At 38.8% G+C, this 22,538-nt stretch overlaps 1 protein-coding gene and 1 long non-coding RNA gene across 3 annotated transcripts; one reads left to right on the top strand and one right to left on the bottom strand.

The window, feature by feature from the left end:
- Positions 1 to 3,411: 3,411 nt before the first annotated feature.
- On the bottom strand, positions 3,412 to 7,930 carry LOC307039798. The gene is made up of 2 exons (XR_013808338.1): positions 6,704 to 7,930; positions 3,412 to 4,525 (listed from the first exon to the last, which is right to left on the bottom strand). It is a non-coding gene; the product is annotated as an uncharacterized lncRNA (long non-coding RNA).
- On the top strand, positions 4,521 to 22,536 carry LOC307039794 (phosphatidate phosphatase LPIN2). Of its 2 annotated transcripts, none has more exons than XM_079682191.1 (20): positions 4,521 to 4,844; positions 8,661 to 8,861; positions 12,493 to 12,588; positions 12,682 to 12,953; positions 13,269 to 13,376; positions 13,542 to 13,653; positions 14,208 to 14,949; positions 15,084 to 15,177; positions 15,590 to 15,777; positions 15,869 to 15,962; positions 16,084 to 16,153; positions 16,702 to 16,794; positions 17,063 to 17,121; positions 17,310 to 17,460; positions 17,585 to 17,733; positions 17,904 to 17,990; positions 18,429 to 18,581; positions 18,887 to 19,001; positions 20,286 to 20,389; positions 21,166 to 22,536. In XM_079682191.1, exons 2-20 carry the CDS (start codon positions 8,670 to 8,672, stop codon positions 21,314 to 21,316), a joined length of 3,030 nt encoding a protein of 1,009 aa, XP_079538317.1. In that variant the 5' UTR covers positions 4,521 to 4,844; positions 8,661 to 8,669; the 3' UTR covers positions 21,317 to 22,536. The 2 variants fall into 2 exon arrangements, with proteins under 2 accessions (XP_079538317.1, XP_079538318.1); XM_079682192.1 differs by lacking the exon at positions 4,521 to 4,844 and adding an exon at positions 8,260 to 8,352.
- The last annotated feature ends 2 nt before the right edge of the window (positions 22,537 to 22,538 follow it).

The raw sequence follows: 22,538 nt of genomic DNA on the forward strand, positions 1-22,538 counted from the left end.
GGGATGTTTGGAAAGAGGCAAAATGACAGGAACTACGATAAGGCTGCCTTATTTAGAGAGAAGGGCCCAAACATTTAGAGGAGGCTCTGTTTGGTGGAGTATGGAAACATGGGGGAAGAGAGTTGTGAGCAGATGCAGAGCAGTTTTGAAAGCCAGTGTTTTGTTGTAAGGCTGTGGCTTTCCTTAAATAGGCAGTTTGGCTGACCCACATGAAGGGAACATCTTAAATTATGTCATGGAGGTAACATCTGTTTTTGTGGTTGTAAACATGTTGTCTTATCGTGTTCTATAAAAGAAACCTACAGACCTACTTGACACATTTCAGTGTAAAAAAAGATGTTTCTTTTTTAGCCAAATGTTTTTCTGACAAAAATGCTTTTCACTTTTAGTGTAAGTCTGTCAAGATGTTGTCATTGCGCTCAATAAATTAAAAAATGTGAATTGGCAAGAGTGTAAGAAACACCATATTGCGAAATTGTCAGGTAATTATGACATTAAAATAAAAAGTTCTTGCCATTTCGATTGTATGAATTCATGTGATACATCTTCCTCTCCGGTTTTTTGGGCAACACATAATTCCTGTGTGCCTTTTGGGTTGAGTATTTACTTTAATTGCAAATATGAGTGTATAATTCATCAAATATATATGTTATTTGATACAAACGGCAAACCTTCTGTCCATTAAACAATAACTTTACAGATTTCAATTGAAGAAATGTCTCTATGCTTGTGTCATGCATCTGTTTTTCACTGCATTAACAAAATACCAGAACTACCACTTAAGCAGCAATATTTATTATTTGGTTAAGATATGCAGCTTACCTTAGCTTTTTTGTTGGTAGAATATTGTTATTTTATTGAGATTGAATTATTGAAAAATAGATGGCATAAATAGAAGTTTCAGGCAAAGAAAGGAGGCTCTGTGAAGGTGCAGTGATGCCCTCTGCTGGGCCACACTTTTCATTTCTGGAATACTACCAAAAAAATGGGAGGGTTGTGAAATAGTTTGGTCTAGCATGTTATTTTGTGAGAGAGAGAGAGAGAGAGAGAGATTTACTTGAAAATTCCTTTCCTAATGGTCATGTATTTAATGTCTTTATACAAACACACATGTTTCTGTAAAGGGAAGTGGGAGGCATCCCAACAACTGAAACAGGCACTTAAAGATGACCAGAGCAAATTAAAGACAGTATGGGCTCTTTGCACCATACTTTCCCAAAATTGAAGGGCATCAAAACCACCCAGTTTTGGGACAGGTCAGTGAAATACATTTTTCATAAAAACAATTGTTTTAATAATATTTATTTTAACGGCATTTAAAACTTGGACTTACAGAGTCCACTCAGCCTCGACTTAAACTTTCGTCTGTCCTTTGCCTTCACAAGAGAAAATATTACAAAATATAATCCTTTAGATTTAGATTTAGCATGGCTGCCTCACTGAAGTTTTGATTATTTAATTAGTTCATTTATTTACTGATGTATTAGTTTGATAGGTTTATGTGTTTTTTTGTTATATTCAAGAAACCTTGACTAACTAAATCCCCAACACCCCTGTCGGCACGGAGGAAACCTATTCCAAGAACAGTGGTAACCACTCAAAGTCCTCAAGAGATAGGAAACGACAGCAGTATGGGACCTTATCGCGGGAAATTACTGAGAGCACACATACCACCTACAGGATGAGACGTTCATGTGTGCGCGGTGATATCAAGACTAAAATGTTCTTTTGGAGGACGTAAAGCAACACACCCCACATGACAGTTGTCTTCCTCTCACCTTCACGCCCCCCAAACACAAAAGGCAGGAGAGGACCATAAAACCTCTTAGTACCAGCCAACATAGACACCCCTTTTCAGGCCGGGTGGGTCATAAAGCTGAGGTCATGAGGTACAACTAGAGTGGACAGCTTGAACAAGATTTTAAAAGCTAAGTCCCCAGAGTCTAATTCGGGAGGAGCAGGCAGGGGTACGAAGAGGAGGGGAGATGCTTTAGGTAAGAAAAAAGTATATTTAATTTTGCCATCTCCTCTGTGCTATGCAACAGTTGCCTACCTTTATATTCACACAACACAGCCAATCATCCATTCCAATCCTATGTGACATGCCACAGTTAATTACACAATAAGATGTATGCTGTCTCCAATAGAAATTGGTATAAAAGAGAAGACCATTAGTCCTCTCATTGTGCTTATTGCTGTGGATAGGTGTTAACTATTTTTGTTGCATTGTATCATATCACAAGTTGTTTTCATCTAAGGCACCACCGCCAGGTGAATGTCGGAAGCTTGGAGATTAATGGAGCTGTAAACAGGTGGTGAGTAAAACAACTTTTTTTATGCATTGCATGTGATTGATGTAGTTATAAAAAAGTATATTATAAGCTGTCATTACAGTCTAAATATCGAACAGCAAAAGCAGCAAATGGAGAAGAGTCTGAGTAGGAGATGAGGAGAGGATATGAGAGCAAACAGCAAAAGGAGGAGAGTCTGAGGAGGAAATGAGGAGAGGATATGAGAGCAAACAGCAAAAGGAGGAGAGTCTGAGGAGGAGATGAGGAGAGGATATGGGAGCAAACAGCAAAAGGAGGAGAGTCTGAGGAGGAGATGAGGAGAGGATATGGGAGCAAACAGCAAAAGGAGGAGAGTCTGAGGAGGAAATGAGGAGAGGATATGGGAGCAAACAGCAAAAGGAGGAGAGGATATGGGAGCAAACAGCAAAAGGAGGAGAGTCTGAGGAGGAGATGAGGAGAGGATATGGGAGCAAACTGCAAAAGGAGGAGAGTCTGAGGAGGAGATCAGGAGAGGATATGGGAGCAAACAGCAAAAGGAGGAGAGTCTGAGGAGGAGATGAGGAGAGGATATGGGAGCAAACAGCAAAAGGAGGAGAGTCTGAGGAGGAGATGAGGAGAGGATATGGGAGCAAACTGCAAAAGGAGGAGAGTCTGATGAGGAGATCAGGAGAGGATATGGGAGCAAACAGCAAAAGGAGGAGAGTCTGAGGAGGAGAGGAGGAGAGGATATGGGAGCAAACAGCAAAAGGAGGATAGTCTGAGGAGGAGAGGAGAACAAAGGAAACAGAGAAAGTGGAGTAAAGAGCAGAGTTGAAAGAGAAGTTGAAAGCAGAGCAAACAGTAGCAGGGGAAGTAGAGGAAATGTAAAAGTCACTTTGAAAAATATCAGCAAGAAGATTAGAGTTGCATAATGTTATTTGGTTTTATTCGTTGCTGTTATATTAATGTTGTATGTTAATTTTTGTATAACAATAGTAGTGATGAGACAAATTGAAGAGGAAAGAATGGTTGCTGGGGACAAGTGGAGATAAAAACCCTAATGGAAAGAAGAAAATAACAACCTTACCCAGGTCTTCATAAAATAGCTTTGTATTCAAATGACATGGGGAAATAATTCAGATTGATCAGAAATAGCTTTATTGGCTAAGTAAGTGTGTACACATACAAGGAGTTTGACTAATTTTTCTAACTGTCAATGTACTTGCATAGAAATAAACAACAGCTAAAAACAAGGACAACAAAGCCGAATGAAGTAAACATAAACATTGACTACTGTGTACTACTATGTACAGATATTAATATATATACAATTGTATCTATCTATCTATATATCTATCTATCTATATACACACACACACACACACACACACACACACACACACACACACACACACACACACACACACACACACACACACACACACACACACACACACACACACACACACACACACACACACACAATAGTATAGCTGTCTGTCAGTCTGATATTTACTGTTCCTGTCTGGTACTTTTGTATACTTTATTTTGATTTAGATGTGGGAACTTTTCATTATTTTAGTAAATCATCATATAGCTAAATCAACAAATGAAATACACAATCCTTAGTTACATTGCTAGTTTGCCTCTCAATATGAGATATTGGTACACAAAGCAGTCAGTACATATTCAAGGTATTTGTACTTTACTTGAGTATTTCCATTGTATACTACTTCCATTACATTTAGTTACATGACAGCTTTAGTTTTTTAGATTACAGTTTTGCATCCCCTTCCTGTCCAGTGAAAACCAAGTATCTCCAAATGTGTTGATGTTTGTGATAAACTGAAGGATACAGTGTTCCTTTATGTGTTGATAAAATCCCCCTCCTTCTTAAGCCAAGTAAGGTGTTTAAAAAGCCTCTTGGATCAGCGGGAAAATGCATCGTCACAAAGCTGAAAACAGCTGTTTTTCTGAGGAACTCTTGAAAAGTTTACTTTTGAAAGATACGTGGTTCTCACAGGACAGAGACAAAGCTACACATGATGGTTTTATAGAATATCATGCATTGCTGCAGATTAAACTACCCAACGGGATATCAAGGAGGTAAACACATCTACAGCAGTAACATGCAACATACACATTAATGCAATATTAATAGAGAAACATCAGACATAATAGTAAAACACTGAAAGGGAACATTGTATTGCACCAGGAACTATCTTGGGACTTTTACTGCGACAACGTTGACTTGCCTGTGAATGCAAAAATAAACCAGTCTTGGTGATCTACAGTGTTGTCATTCTTCTTTGAACAGCAAGACCGCTAACACCCTATTTCAACAATCACACTCCCTGTAATTTATATAATTAATAGATAGTTTAGCTTCTCACGATCATTCGCTGTCGCCCACTGATGTTAACGATCATTCATAACTGAAAGGCTGCCTGCCAAACGTAAACAACATTCGCCACGTGACTTGCAAACTCTCGCGAGAGTTTAAAACAAAACGGATCCTTTCTTGCCATAACCAGGATGGCTGTTATTTTCCTAATCTGAAAAGCGACCCCAAAGGTAAACTACGCTCTACACTCTCTCAGCATCCACGTAGGAACAATATAGCGTTTGTAACATCTTTAGCAGTCTTGATATAAGTTAACTAAACAGAATAATCTGCCTTTCTTAAGATGAGTTTTACTTGCTATAACTTACACGTCGTTTTAAGAGAAGTTGTAATGTTTCGCCACTGACAGACTTCCCTGTAAAAGAAAGCAAATTATAATGAAGTTCTGAACGGTGATTACGTGGCTTTAGCTGCGTCATAAAGGGCACATTTCTGCAGTTTTAACACTAAAAGTTGAGTACATGTGTCTATTTGCTAGTGTTGGGAGTGTAAGAAGCTAACAGTGTGTTGTGCCATATTGTGACACGTAAAGCTGTTGCGGAAGTTGTTTCGGTTCCAGAATTAGCTTTATTCGACATGTATGTTAACAGATGCCAGGAATTAGACTTTAGGGATTGCTTTTACTCAATTATACATATCACATCTAGGAACCAGGACAACCCCGCTGAACAAATACATGTTCATCATTATAACAAATAGGAGTAAGCTATACAAATTCTCAGAATAAATCACCAATAACCAACAATACTATATCGTCTATATACACGTTTCTGATTGTTGTAAACTTTGTACTCGATGGATATACAGCTCATTTACTGTATGTTGATGTGTAGATGTATACAGGATTTAGATGGAAAGTGATGGACAATAAATAATGTTCCATTAAAAAAAAATATTTTCTTGTAGCTAGTTTATGTATTGTATAGCAACACATTAGTTTTAAAGTCATGCAAACAAAGTCTATTATAAAATTAGTTTCACAGTGGTGCCAATGATGGGAATACATATAATTTAAATTAGACTTTTTGAGTTCTTTTTTTTAAGTAGTTAGGAGATTGTGACATATTTGCTGAACACATTGCAATGAAGTTACAAATCCCCTGTGTGTCTGTTTCTTGTTGAAGGCAAAGGTCAGTAAAACAAAGGGGCCTCTCTTCACATTTGTATGTTTCTTAACAATAGGAAAATGGTAAACCTATGCACATTTGGAAAAGTTTGTTAATGACAACAACTATTTAGAGACAATAAAGAATGTTGCCATCCTGTGCAATAAACCTGCAATGTGCAATATAAACTCTATCTGCAATTCTACGGCGCTATAATCACTTTAATGTAGACATACTTTTTTGTAAATGTGCCAACTTATATTCATTTGAGGTCACAGTACTTCACTGAGTTTACTGAAATAACTGCTACTCATTTCTAGCTATGGTTGTGTACTTATGTGTCTTATGTATGTCATTAATGTCAACATTTAAACATTTCACATTGGGCTTTTGAATCTTTGTTTTGACATTTTATAGACAAAACCTAGTTAACAACACATTTTAAGAATCTACACAAACAAATAATGAAAACAATGGTGGATTACAGCTCTGTCAACATCATTAGCCAATTTACAGATGAGGGATAAGTAGAGGAATATGTTTGAATACTTAAGTAATAGCATATTGCTATTGATGAAAACATTTGATACTTCTACATCAGTTATGAATCCCCTCCTCTCCCCCTCCCGTAATCTGTCTGCTGCCCTACATTTAGTCGTGTCTCAATGCCATTGTTTGCTGCGGGCTATTGTTCTTCCAACTTTCTTAAAACAGCTGACATGGCAGTTTCAAATCAAATACAGATACAGAAGCCTGAATAGACACAGAAAGAGGTTATTCTCATTACCCTTTTTTCACATTGGTGTTGTTATGTCTGTCACATTAAGGCCGTATTATTTCATTTGTTTACCTAAACAGCAAGGCTAAATAGCAATTTCAACTAATCACTTTTAGTCACACATTGTTTTTCAATTCAAGCCTACCTTTCTGTCGTGTCCTCTTCCATGGTCTCCATCACAATTTGCAACATATTTGCTTGACTTCCTCCTGAATTGCCTTGGCCTATAAAGGATTTTCCAGTTTTGGTAAAGCATGACTGCCAGAGAGTCCCTCCATGTTTGATGGCCCAGAGAGCTGTGGTCAAGCCCAGAAACTGTGTGGCCGATCAGTTTGTGTGTGTTCATGCCAAGCGTGTTTTGAATAGCCTGTCCGAGCCTTTCAGAAACTGCTGGTCTGGCTGTCATGTGCAGTGCAAGTGGGGAAGTATGAATTCGGTATGACAGGATGGTGTGAATGTGCTTGTGAAATTGCGTGAGATAGAGGAAGCATTGGCGGGTGACTGAATATACCAGGACTCTCTCATAGCTATATTGTACGTCCCGAGCTTAAAGCACAAAGAACTAGAGCGCTGTCATCTCAAATGACAGCTTAGCAGCTCGTCTGTAAAAACGTTTGTAGCTACATCTAACAAAATGTAGCCTTACATCTACAGAGAGATAGGTGAAGTGGCCGTAGCCTTGTGAGGCAGCCTCAGCTTTCTTGGGAATGGAGGGGACAGGTTTCTCAGGTGGGAATGGAGGTACAGTTTCTTGAGACTGTTCCTGAGTTCCAATGGTGGGAAAAGTCTTTGTAGCGGTGTCGTATGGCAGAAAGGCGGTCAAGGAAACGCAGCCTGGTCGGGAGGGGACATCTGCATCCTTCACTGTGGGTAAGACGACGTCAGATGTGTAATGTAGACTTCGGACAGATGTGACTCAGCAGGGGGGATTCATTGTGTTGGTGTGCGTCACTTTCTACGTTTTCAGAACTCAATTTGTAATTCTAAAGCTCAGTTGAGTCTGAGAAATCTAGTCCATTGTGATTACCTTGGTTGCTGAGTTGTTTCAACAATACTTCAATTGATTCCTCTCACATTGTGTGTTTTAGCTCTTTTTAAGAATATATTGTACAATCACAATATTACAGTGAATGAATTACTACCAGGTAATAACACTCTATGCTGTTATATCGTTAAAGAAGCACTATCAAGATATGACAGGAGCTCCTTCAGGTAAAATATTTGTTTCTAAATCCAACAGAAGACACTTTGACGCGCCTTCAATGTTGATGCAGGTCCAACTATGCCACATGGGAGGTTTTCAGTAGCCTTTGGCATGTTTGACTTCTTGAGTTCCTTCTAGAGCTACTTGTTCCTAGTCATGTTCGGGCCTGTTGAGGCAAAAGGGGTAGATAATGGAAGGAATTGTGTTTTCCTTTTTTTTTGATGAGCTAACTTTGAAAATGAGCCAGAATGCAAGTCCTCTTGTCTCGTATTCGTGTGACGACGTGTACGTGTGGCTTAATGAGTGATGTGTTCATGTACATTGAATCAGAGCTCCAGCTTATGAAACTTTTCACTTATCACTCCAGGTTAAGATAATGACAGCAGTAGTTCCCGTTATCTTAAAGTGACTCACCTGTAGATAAGTGTCTTCTATAGATCTCATCTTCTCTCGGAGCTTTTAAACTTTAACCTATTTGTCACCATCAAGATCCGGTTCTAAAGGTCAATATTGTATAGCCACAACATTACAAACATCTTTCTCGCAATCATTCAAGGGACATTCTTCTGTTGGGGCAACTTGGTGGAAAGGTTTGAAATGACTTCAACTCTTTTGATATTTAAGTAGCTTTTAAACTCTGGTTGATGTCAGGCGATTGTGCCATATTAAGTATTTGAACAGTTACTGTCACCTGCTTCATGTATTGCTTAATTGTCAGACCTTTGGAATGAGAAGTTATAATCCCATGAAAGCAGCTTACTCTAAACAAATGACATTGTTGCTTGCTGACAATGTAAGAAAAAGTGAAGGATGAAACCGCAGACGGCTGAAAACACTGAACGAAGACACTTTTCGTTCCTCAACTGTTCTCACTTCTTGTTTTTGTGCGTGTTTCCAGTCCCAAACCATGAATATTGTGGGCCAGTTTGCGGAGACGGTGTTTGTGACGGTGAAGGAGCTGTACCGCGGCCTGAACCCCGCCACTCTGACCGGGGGGATTGATGTCATTGTGGTGCGACAGCCTGATGGATCCTTCCAGTGTTCCCCCTTTCACGTCCGCTTCGGCAAACTGGGTGTGCTGCGCTCCAAGGAGAAAATTGTAAGTGTCTTAATTACGTTCACTGCCACTGCCGTCATAGCTCAAAGATTCAAGAACCAAAGGTTTTATTGTCATATGCACATAAGCTACTGTAGAAATGGCAATGAAAATAGTGCAAGAAGTTTATATACATGTAAATATGATATATAAAGCTCTAAAGCTTGGACAAAAACCACTCACCTGCTGAATATGAAAAACTGGATTTGAAATGTTTCAAATACACGGAACATAAATCACAAGACATTGAAAAGGATATTGACCCTGAAAATAATTTCTACAATAACATCCATAACCAATGTGAATACTACACAGAAGATCAACTCAAAAGAAATGGAATAATGGATGGACCAATATCAATATTACATTTTAATAGCAGAAGCCTCATTTCAAATGTATCAAAGATCAAACACTGTTTGAGGCAACTGGAGAAACAAGTTACAGCCCTCGTAATATCAGAGACCTGGCTTAGTGAGGAGCAAGCTGACATGGTTGAAATTGAGGGATACAACATGTTTTTTTACTAATAGGACACATTCTAAAGGTGGGGGGACTGCACTTTATATTAACAAACTTACAAAAGCAGATCTGTCAGTAATATGTCTTTTGCTATAGACAACATTATGGAATGCATAACAGTAGAAATTGAAATGAAAACATCTAAAAACCTTCTGATAAGCTGCGTGTATAGAAAACCAGGATCATGTATTGACACATTTGAGAAAAAGCTAGCTGAAATTTATAACTACACAAGCAGCAAGAAAATGCTCTTTGTATGTGGAGATTTTAACATTTGCTGAACCCACAAGAACACAATGCAACTACAGAATTTATTAATTCTATGTATAGCAACAGTTTATATCCTACAATCACACGACCAACCAGATTAACATCACACAGTGCTACACTCATTGACAACATATTCACAAATGTTATGGATAGGAAAGTAATAAGTGGAATATTAATCAATGACACAAGTGATCACATCCCAGTCTTTGCAACAATACAGAACTGTACTGGGATCAAAAAAGACACCAGAAAAGTCACAATTACAAGACACAAAACACCAGAGTCTGTTCATTCTTTTAAAGAAGAATTATCTAAACAAGACTGGAACAAAGTGTATGTACCAGATGCAAATGAAGCCTATGAATCATTTCTACATATTCTATCAGGGCTGTATGAAAAACATTGTCCTCGTGTAAAGAAAATAGGGAAAGAAAAATATGCTGAAAAACCATGGATCACTAAGGGAATATTAAATGCATGTAAAACGAAAAATGAATTATATAAAGACTTCTTAAAGAATGGATCAGTAGAGGCTGAACAAAAATACAAGACATACATAAACAAACTAACAAAGATAATACGATGTAGCAAAATGGATCATTACAACAAATTATTGGAGGATAACAAAAATAACATTAAAAACACATGGAATGTATTAAATACCATTATTAAAAAAGGAAATGGAAAGGCACAATACCCAAACAGTTTTCTGTCAAAAAACGATACAGTAATTTATGACATGACCTCAGTTGCTGAAGATTTCTATAAGTACTTTGTCAATGTTGGTCCTTGTCTAGCTGGGGAAATTCTAAATACTGGTTGTCGTGATGGTGTTGAAAGTAAAGATATATATGTGAAGGAAACTATATTCTTAAGAGGGACTGATGAAAATGAAATTATTGACAAAGTTAAAAAACTTAAGAGTAAAAGGTCTACAGACTGTCATGATATTGACATGTATACAGTTAAAAACATTATTGAATGTATAGCCAAACCACTAACTCACATCTGTAATCAGTCAATACAAACCGGTGTATTTCCAAATAAAATGAAAACTGCTAAAGTCATACCAATACATAAATCTGGAGATAAACATGTATTGTCAAACTATAGACCAATTTCATTGCTCTCACAGTTTTCTAAAATACTGGAAAAAATCTACTATACAAGACTAAATGACTTCATCACCAAACATAACATACTCTATGAACAACAATATGGTTTCAGAGCAAACAGAACTACATCATTTGCAGTTATAGAATTGATGGAACACATTTCTAAGGCAATAGAAAAGAAAGAATATGCAATAGGGATATTTCTGGACCTTAAAAAAGCATTTGACACGGTTGACCATGAATTATTAATTAAAAAACTACAGAGATATGGCATTAGTGGTGTTGCACTATCATGGCTATCCAGCTACCTACATAACAGGGAACAGTACGTTGAAGTACAAAGCCATAAATCACAACTACTGCACGTCACATGTGGGGTGCCTCAGGGCTCAGTCTTGGGGCCATTACTATTTATTCTGTACATTAATGATATATGTGAATTATAAAAAACTATTAAAACCATTATTTTTGCAGACGACACAAGTCTACTCTGCTGTGGGGACGATTTAGAACAGCTATTGGTCACAATGGAGAAGGAACTGAGCAGGATGAAGATCTGGTTTGAACAAAATAAATGAACATTGAACGCAAGCAAAACCAAACTGATAATATTTGGGAATGGATCGACCAATATAGAGAAGAAACTCACTATAAATGGCGTCCAATTAGAAAGAGTATCGGAAATAAAATTCCTTGGAGTAATCATAGACAATAAATTAAGTTGGAAACCACATATAAGCTATATCAAAGCCAAAATATCAAAATCAATAGCAATTCTGAATAAAACCAAATACCTAATTAATCAAGCTTCCTTGTTTATGCTGTACTGCTCTTTCATACTTCCATACATGATGTATTGTGTGGAAGTTTGGGGGAACACATATAAAACAAATACACATCCTATCTTCATCCTGCAAAAAAGAGCCATACGAGTTATACAAAAAACTACGTACAGAGAACCAACAAATAAATTGTTCATCAAACTAAAAACACTAAAACTACAAGACCTGGTTGACTATAAAACTATTCAAATTAAGTTCAAAGCCGAAAATATACAATTACTTCAAAATATCCAGGGACTTTTCACACGGAGAGAAAGCATGCACATGTTGAGAGGAAACTGCATTTTCAAAAAACCACCCGTACGAACAAATGCCAAACTTCATTGCATCTCATGAAAAGGTGATAGTCTGTGGAATAACTGTAATGATGCACTGGAATATTGTACAAGTCTATCTAAACTGAAAGTATTATTTAGGAGCCAAATCATTAATGGTTATGAACAGGACCTGTAAAATCCCATGTGTTGTTATTTCTTGTAATTGTAAAAGTAATTTCTTTCTGATTGTTTTGTCAAAAAGCAAAAAGCAAACAGATTAACAAGACAAACATGTCGCTGATGACAATGACCTAATATTTTATTTAGAAGAAAAATATATGCTAGACGGGGTAGGACCAGAAAAGATTTTTTAAGCTCCTTCTTGCCCCTGTTGACAGATGACAGACTATTTGAGAATTATTATTATTATTATTTTATTTTTTTATTTTTTTGTACTTTGTTATAATTATTAATTTGAGTGAGAAGAAAAAAGAAAGTGTATATATATTTATATATAATTGTTGTATGTTTTTGTTTCTGACATGTTCAATAAACTGACTAAACTAAAAAAAACTAAAAAAAAACTATTGGGAATTCTTTGACGTATTGGCATGCATCACTGTGTCTTCAGGTGGACATTGAGATCAACGGAGAATCAGTTAACCTGCACATGAAGTTGGGCGACAACGGAGAAGCTTTTTTTGTGGAGGAAAATGAAAACGAGGAGGTATGATGACGGACATTCGATGACCATTCCTCAATTCTTTGGCAGCATTGCATCAGTCTGTTATCTTTAACTATTTTTTTTTATCCTCATCAGTCCCAAGTCCCAGCCCATCTGTGCACCTCCCCAATTCCCCTTGAGGACCCTGAGGAGATGGAGGAGACCCCCGAGGGAGCCTCCATCACCGGGTCTGGTGCCCGCAGGAAGAAGCGCCGTCGCAAACGCATCCGGTCTGATACTCACCTGAGAGATGAGGCCAGCTCCTCATCAGAGGAGAGAGAAAGGGAGAAGGAGTGGGAGAGAGAAAGTGATCCGGCCGGGGGGGAAAGCCCTGCTACAGACGAGCCCCTCACACCATTGCAAATCAGGTCAGTGATCTTTTTTTAAAAGAGGAAAAAGCTTAATCGACAGAATCTCGATACTGCATTACCAATATACTCTTAAAATCTTTTCCGCCCGTTTTTTCTTACCAATAATTTTTTCATTTTTGCAAAGACGGCATAGTATTTTAGTATTTTGGTGCCTTAAGTTCTGGAGTACAGCTCCTATAGAAAGCAGCTGATATTTACATACTGTAGTGTCAATACGAGCATCCTTTTACAGGATATCAAGTTGCTCAATGTTGACACCTTCAAAGTTGACACAGTAGTGGAAAAATATCTTCTTTCATGTGTGTGTTATAGTAAGTCAGTATATTACTCGTTGTCTGAGGAGCCAAATGAGGATCTGGGGGCCACGCAGACAAGAGACACTCATCCACACTCCGATGGAGAGCAGTCACCCTCAGAAAGGTGAGGAAGGTTCATCTTTACAACGCATTCATTCATGTATTTACTTGTTAGCATTGAGCAGACGCACAGCTATTGAGTCAGTGTAAGATGACGGAGATAAGGTCATACTGTTTATTCACCTTCAGTAATGGTTTCTCTTTCTCTATTTGTCTTTCTCTTTTCCAGCAATGTGTTCTACAGCCGCTCATCATCTCCTAAGAGCGACTCCGAGCTTTTAGTTAAACCCAAGGAGTCGTCTGAGCTTCAGATGCAGTGGAACTGGGGAGGCTTTCCCATGGTATATATATACACACACACACACACACACACACACACACACACACACACCATGTATACATCACTTCAGGGGACATTACATTGACTTACATGCATTTCCTGGGAACTTATCCTAACCCTAACCAACACATGCCTAACCCTTACCCTAAACCTAACCAAGTCTTCACCCTAAAATGAATGATTCCCCTCACGGGGACCTCCATTTTGTCCCCATAAGGGAGGCGAGTCCCCACACGTGACTGTGTAAACAGATTTAGGTCCCCACAAGTATAGTAATGCTAGGACACACACACACACACACACACACACACACACACACACACACACACACACACACACACACACACACACACACACACACACACACACACACACACACACACACACACACACACACACACACACACACACACACACACACACACACACACACACACACACACACACACACACACACACACACAGAGAGAGAGATCTAGATGTCATGCTGTAAATGTGAGATTGTCATGTTGACACACTGTCTCAAATTGCTTTTTTCTGCCCTCCCCCTCACAGCTGTGTCAATCTGAGCGGACACCAGTGGAGTTACAGCACCTCCCCCCTTCTGGCAGTTCTCATTTCCGCACCATTGAAAGACAGGACTCGTTTGACATGAGCTGTGAGCCTGTGATCAGCTGCGGCAGAGTGGACAGTGTCACAGTGGTCCGGCCACAGCCCAGGACTCAACTCCTAGACCTTAGTAACCACACTATGCAGACCCCAGCTTTTTCTTTGGAGAATAACGCTCACATGGCCCATTCCACCCCCAACGACCTCTCTGAATCAGCAAAGACTTATGTGGACTCAGCACAGGCGATAGGAACCACATTAGAGGAAGAGGAGAACAGACACTCACCTTCAAGTATAGATAATCAAACTAATGGCACAGATTCTCCTGCTAGCAAAGAAAGCACCATCAGTGTTGATCACATCAGCTCTGATGGTGTGACCAAACCAAACGGCACACAAATACAACTCATTAAAGAGAGCGAGGACTGCACAGTTACATCAACAAGTCCAAGTAGTACAGAGGTATCAAGTCCACCACAGCAGGGTGCCTTATCGGAGCAAAGTGAGCAGGGTTCCCCCGGCAGTGCCCCCAACAGCGAGGGGGACAGCGGGATTGACCCCTGCGCTGAGGGGGGGGAGGAGGACGCTGCCGGGACTGAAGAGCCAGCAGGAGGCTCCCTGACAAACACGACCGAGGGATTAGCCAACCCTTCCGAGGCATCATCCAAAGTGGAGGACAAGAAGAAAGGTGACAGATTGTATTAAACTCTCTTATTTATGTTAATACATTATGTTATAGGTGTGTCTAACTTCAGACCTGGTGGTAAAACAATTTGCTTTATGTGAGCTCACCTCATGGATTGATTTGTCATTTTGTTTCAGGTAAACGTAATCACCATCTCGGACCAACAGGTATTTACTTGGATGATCTGACCAAGTTGGAACCCGAGGTGGCTGCACTCTACTTCCCCAAGAGGTAAACACATAAGACTTCTTCACAAATAGTATGATGGTCAAATTAACTAACACCGCATTTTAAGCAATCATTAGTATGGGATCTTTATTTAAATTCATCACAGAAACATCATAGATCTTTTATTATGCAATCAGAAGACATTTATTAAAATGTGCCGAAGTGAATGCAGGATTATTTAAGTAGAACAAATAAAACGTTTTTGCTTTTAAAGTATAATAAAAAATCAACAGTGTTCTAGAAAATCAATCCAATATTACAAAGCATAATAACCAATACTGAAGTCTATTCAAATGTTCGTACACCATTATTTCTTACAGTGTCCATATTGTTTTATTTCTATTGAAACAACTCCAATGACTGTTCTGCGCTGTCTATGAAGTGTTGACAAATTGTCTTCTGTTGTCCCCTGCAGTGAGACGGAGGGGGCGTGTCAGCTCGGGGGGGAGCAGGGCTCCTGCTCGGGGAGCCAGTCTCCTCAGTCGGTGGGCAGCGGGGCCATGGACAGCGGGACAGAGTACCTGTCAGACTCCACCTCCTACAACATGGACGTCAGCATGTCCCTCTGCGGACAGGTGGGAGACACCAGCCAAATCACTAAAGGTGAGTCAGAGTGAAGGATGCTGGTCTGTCTGCAGTCTGTGATGGGAGAGGAAGTCAAATCTGACACATGTCGATTTTTCCTTTAATTCAGAGAAGTTCATGGAGCACATCGTGACGTACCTGGATTTTGCCAACAATCCAGGAATCATTGAGGATCCAAACCTTGTGATCTGCATCAACTCCAAGTAAGATCTGGAGTTAGATGGTTGTTTACTTATACAATCGGCATTATAAATGTATTTGTTACACTGTATGTATTTTTTAGGAGTCCTTTTTAAACATGTCATGTGAATGATTGGTCCACAGCTACTATAACTGGGCCGTTGCTGCTCCGATGGTCTTGTCAATGACAACGTTCCAGAAAAGCCTACCCAAGGTATTTTAGTGTTTCCACACACTAGAGACATTTTTGTTTTTAGTACTCTTTTTATTTTGTAAACATTCAGACATAACATACATACAACATAAACCTGCATACGTACACAAATGTGTGCAGAATGGCTACTGCACATATAACATACATCTCTCCATGGGTGACCGTAACATCACCTTAATACAATCATGTAGAAAGATATCTATATCTCAGCAAACATACACATTCCTTTAATAAAAGCACAGAGAGAAATGTCACCAGCATAATAAATGATAATCATAATGGCCTGAGGTGTGGCCTCATTACAATGAGAAACATCAAATAGGAGGGAAAGAAATCAAGATATCAAAAACCAAACATTTGAGATATTAATGATGTTAGTAAAACATAATTACAAACCTCATACAAGCTTATAACCAAGTTATTTTGTAATTGATTCCCAAGTTTATAGTCCAGGTCAGATAAGATCATTGTTAGCCGGTGAATGTGACTTTAGGAGGTATGTAATCATTGCCTTTTTTTTTGTGTGATTGCGTGCCTTTGTCATTCAGAGTGCGATAGAGCAGCTGGTGAAGGACAAAATGCCCAAAAAGTCTGGACGCTGGTGGTTCTCCTGGAGGAGGAGACAAATGGACGACAGCCAGGTACATGCTCAAGTACTTTCATGCCTTAAAGCATGTAGTTATGATGGTGAGTGATAGTTTGAAAGTGTTACAAAAACGAAATGCTGTGGTCTCCACTACTTAGCTAGTTAGTTTTACGTTCTGTCCACGTAGACCCAAGTCATTAAAGGTTTAGTCCAGATGCAATGTGTCTGTTTGTCTAAATTACCATTGATACTTGACCTTGTTGTTGTTGTTGTTGTTGTTGTTGTTAGAATATACCTTATATTTTAATTTCCTTTGTTTTTAGCAAAAGGACTCGAAGGAGGAACAAGAGGAACCACTGGCAACTGTTTCTTCCACAGTAAAGTAAGTCACCTCAACAAGATTTGATCTAACTCATCATGTAGTTCCCCTTTGTGCCACCAGAGTGTATCAAAACTCTGAGATGTTTCTTTATTGTAGGTTTTGTTCAGATAAAAAATAATGCGTTGTGATGAGAAAATATAAACATATACAAACCATAAATGTTGATTTGATCTGTGTTGTTTCTCCAGAGGCACACTGGATGACATCGACAGTGATGAGGCGGCGGGCCTCGGCCGAAAGGCCATGCTTCCTGCCGGCCTATCAACAGAAACCTTTAATGCCACTCAGAGTATCACACAGATCTACCGCAAATCACTGCGTCTGACCTCTGAACAGATAGTAAGAGACACAAATTCATACACCCACATACACTTTGTTTACTTTTACTGCTATCTAATTTATGAATAGGATGAACATTTTGTATACTGTACTCCGATTTCACTCTATCCTTTCTCATCACCAGGAGCACCTCAACCTGCGTGAGGGGGCCAACAAGGTGGTGTTCAGTGTGACCACACAGTACCAAGGCACCTGTCGCTGTGAGGCTGCCATCTACCTGTGGAACTGGGACGATCGAGTCATCATTTCAGATATAGATGGCACTATCACCAAGTAAAAACAACTGCCTCTCTATACACACTATGCCGTTTAGATGTCTCAATACACACAGAGCAATAATAGTTCCTGCTCATTATGAAAGATGCACACTAGATCGATGTTTGAACATACGTTTATACCAAATGCATTTAAATATAGTAATCTTTACTGATTTCCTCCCGCAGGTCTGATGCTCTGGGTCATATTCTACCTCAGTTTGGAAAGGACTGGACACACAAAGGCATCGCAAAACTCTACCACAAAATACACCAGTATGTGAAATGACTGTTTACTTTTTTCTCATAGAGTAAAAGCGTCATTGTCTTTAAGAGGTTTTTCCTTTTAACCAATTTCTATGACTGAACTTTCACACACTGTACTCACTACGACATAACAAGCAGAACAGATCAAATGTGTTCATGCAGATGATTTAATTCTGATGTCATGCTGTTGGCAGCGGAGTGTCTAATCTGCATTGCCAGATGTTTCCCTGTTTGTTCCTGTTTCACATGGGAATTTAGCCAAGCTGTTAATTGAATTTGTTTTTATTTTATTAAAGGTTCTTATCTTATGTTGCACAATTCACGATATATTACTTATTTCTGAAGAACGTGCTTAATGCCGTAAGTCAACTCATTTACAAGCAGAAGTGGAAAACGTCTTATTTGTATGAAACTAAAATGCTAATATGGTCGCTTGTGTTCTTGCAGAAATGGCTATAAGTTCCTGTACTGTTCAGCGCGGGCCATAGGTATGGCTGCCATCACCAAGGACTACCTTCAGTGGGTCAATGACCAAGGCATAGTCCTTCCTCAGGGCCCCGTGCTGTTGGCCCCCAGCAGTCTCTTCTCAGCACTACACAGGTAACAAATACTGCTTCACAGGGACCGTCCTACTAATACACTGTACCGTTAAAAACTGATTTGTATAAAAACAGATAAGACAGACTGTATCTGTGAGTTAAGTATCACAGCTCTGCACTGTTTGAGAACAGTGTTTATGTTTGAAAACCAATGTACTGCTGTCCTCTAGTGGCCACTCATCTACACCAAACAGAAGCTACTCTGCCCAGTCACTACACTGTATAATATGCATTAACGTATGCTAGGAAACAACACTTGAACAGATGTTCATTTTGACTTTAAACTGTCTGTCTCTTACTTTGCAGAGAGGTTATAGAGAAGAAGCCGGAGGTGTTTAAAATTGCCTGTCTGGGTGACATCAGGGACCTGTTCAACCCCCTGAGGCAGCCCTTCTACGCAGCCTTCGGAAACAGGACGAACGTAAGCAGCGCTGCAGAATGTCTCTTACCAATTTCTGCCCAATACTGAAAGTTTACATTTCCTTTGTTTGTAAGTCATGTTCTCTGGGCTTGACTTAGCAGAATTCTTCAAATCAGTCGAACTGTTTGGACATTAGAGTATTGTTTTTAAAGACAAAACAGTACTACAATGTGCCCAAATATTAATTATAGAATGATTTTAAAAATGTCTTTATCTCAGAGAAACGACAAAGAGCTAAATCAAGTATGTGGTCTCTATGAACTCATAACAACATGAATATCAAAGCCACATACTTATAGTATTATTTACAATTTTTCACTGAATTTAATTTAATTTGAACCCAAAATATCAAAGTTAGACTGTCAGATACTATAGACCAGGGGTGTCAAACTCAATTTCATCTCGGGCCACATAAGCATCATGGTTGCACTCAAAAGGGCCAGTTTTATATATAAGACTATATAAAAATAAATAAATAAATATAATGTATATAAAATAATGTATTATATTACATTATTGCCTCTGCATTGGATTACAATCGGATAGGGTAATAACTTCATAATTAACTACGTCTGAAAGCAGAAGTCTAGCGCAAATAATTGCAATTCTCTTCAGCGAGAATGTCACAAAATGAGTCAAAATCAACAAAAAGAAATGACATTTTGAAAAAAAAGTAACATTTTGAAGAAAAAAGTCAAATTTGAGATGCATTGTGGGACATGTAGTTTATGGGCAACGTGCTTCTGTAAATCGGCATGTAACCGTACAATAAACATATTATTTCTTTGCAAGCTCTTGTGGGGCCACAGAAAATGAAGTCACAGGCCGGATTTGGCCCCCGGGCCTTGAGTTTGACACCCCTGCTATAGACCATCACAACCCATGTGTAGCATTTTTCTCTATCATACTAAATATAATCTTTCAGCATAAATTGGTAACGCCACCACTTTCAGCAACACATCTTTTATCAGGTTGTTTAGGAGCTTAGTTGTCTATTTGAAAGTGTTTTAGAACATGGCACAAAACTGTGTGTACATAAAGAAACCATTCAAGTTAGGACAAAGGCAAAGAACACACACCCATTAGTTTGAAATGGTTTTATCTTGTAGACATGATGTGTGGGTCTGGGGTTTGCTTTTGTAGATAGAGTAAACACTGGTTAATGATTTATCAGGGATTAGTGCTAACACAGCCAAAGAATATTTTGAGTGCACAGGTATACTTCAAAGTCACACTGAAGTTGATGTGTGTGTAACTGTTCTTTTGCTGCCTCTCTTTTGTCAGGATGCGTTTGCCTATAAGCAGGTGGGGGTGCCCGACACCAGGTTATTCACCGTCAACCCAAAAGGAGAGCTCATCCAGGAGAGGACTAAAGTCAATAAGTCCTCGTAAGTGTGCAACAGAACACAAACATAAACACCCACACAAATACTGATAAGTCACTGAGTGAATGGGCAGAGGAGTCACACGTTATCCTGCACTCATTTCCTCTATGATTATTTTCCCAGAAAATGAGTCCTGAAACCCAGAAATGAGTATGCGGTTTTTCACTTCAAGTTCCCTTATCTTAAAGTCAATGTATTTAGGTTTTAAAGTGTTTTGGTTAGATGCCTGAAATAAGGTCTGTGTTTAACAGCTTAAGACATTTGAACGTTTTGTTAATAAAACCATCTGTAAACTTAAAATAATGTTTACTCAAGAGACGATAGAGGATTTTGTGTCCATCAAACTAAATCCCATTGGTGGTTACATGAAACCATGCGACAGGGGTGTAGTCTGTTAATTTTGTTTTACTTCTGACAATTGCTTCAAAAATCATAAAAAGTTGTGTAATTTTGTAAAGAGTAAAAAACCTTTTTTCCCAAAAGAGCTTATTTTTTAGCAACGATACAAAACGTCAGGAAAAAAACACCATCGTCTTTTAGTCGAGGGAACCAGTGAGTTTTAATTTTGCGGTTAGGCTACAAAATGAAGTCATACTTGCAAAACCTAATTGCATGAACATTATACACATACAGCTCTCTTTATCAGATGCTCGGTCAATGGGGAAGCCACTTATACAACATTTCACTTTAACAGCACATTTTCAAAACGTTTGATCTTAGATGTGCTTATGTCTAGTTCCTGGAGTTCTGAGTGAGTTGTGTGTTCTTGTGTTTTGCAGGTACAGCCACCTCAGTGAGTTGGTGGAACATTTCTTCCCCATGCTCTCCATCGGGGTCAGCACGTCGTCCGCTTTGGACTGTCCTGAGTACAGCAGTTGCTCCTATTGGAGAGATCCTCTGCCAGAACTGGACTTAGATGCACTACTGTAGACACACACATACGTTTTAAAGCAACCATATTAACTCTATATGTTATCTCCTGTTTCCAGCATGTCTGAATATTGCCTTTGACAGAACTGCCAACTGTAGTGCCTGATTATGAGACAGAATAAACAGAAAGAGCATCTGTCTTTCTCAAAGAAGAATTGCCAAATTAAGTTATAATGTCCATGGACTTAACATTTCTAAGTATCCTAACATAATGCAGTGCTTAATCTCAGTGCTCTATCACTGATGATGGCTGTTAACACACAATTAAGCTATTTCTATATGAAACTCCTACAGTGAAAACAACTGGACACTTTTCAGTTTTTTTTTTTTTGTTTTGTTTGTTTTTGTGTATACCAGTATCCTAGTCATTCCAGAATTTAACACTGTTGCACATTTCAGCTCTAAACACTTACTGTAAACATGTTTGTTTGGAAAGTGAGCTGAGTGTTTGGGTGATCCCTAAATATCCTGCACATGCCAAAACTTTTGCCTGTTCTGTTTGGCTTATATGGAGATTTTCCGTTCCTGCTTAAAGCTCAAACATCCTGACACACGGCTACAAAACAAACCTGTTACTCTTCATTCAGTCGAGATAGTGTGTCTGTGTGTTGTTGACATGCAGAATGTCTTTGTATTGAGCATTGTGGGGTGGGTTTGTAATGCTACATGTACCAAGCAACCAAATATGGTATGAGAATGTTTTTAAATTATTTGTATTTTTTTAAGGGTCTTTTGACAATACCCTGTTGTTGTCAAGCACAAGATGTTTTCTAAGGAGAGCTTCTGATGGGAAGTTGGACTTTATTTTCTGTGGTAATTGTGGAATCACTGCCTGCAGGTGAATATGGAAGAGTAGTTTGTGGTGAGGGACGCTAGGATTATGTTTTCCTTAATACCGGAGGATTGCAATAACAAGATGATCTGAGCATTGAGCATTGTGAAACTACAACATGAGTTTCTTCTTTTCACGGACTGCACTACCAGTTTTAGAAATGTTTGAACACTAGATGAATGCGAAGGAGGGTCAGACTGAGACTTTTATTCCAGAGAAGTGTAAATGGACCTCGGAGGGGAACAGCGGTGTTTGTAGCCTGGCAAAGTGCCTTATGTTGATGACTGTTATATTTATTCATTCTAAATATATTGTATTGTCAAACTGTGGAGATGCATTGGAGATCAATATTTTAAACCAAATATATATAAATAAAATGTAAATTCAACA

Source organism: Notothenia rossii (assembly GCF_949606895.1).
Source record: "Notothenia rossii genome assembly, chromosome: 5".
Taxonomy (NCBI): Eukaryota; Metazoa; Chordata; class Actinopteri; order Perciformes; family Nototheniidae; genus Notothenia; species Notothenia rossii.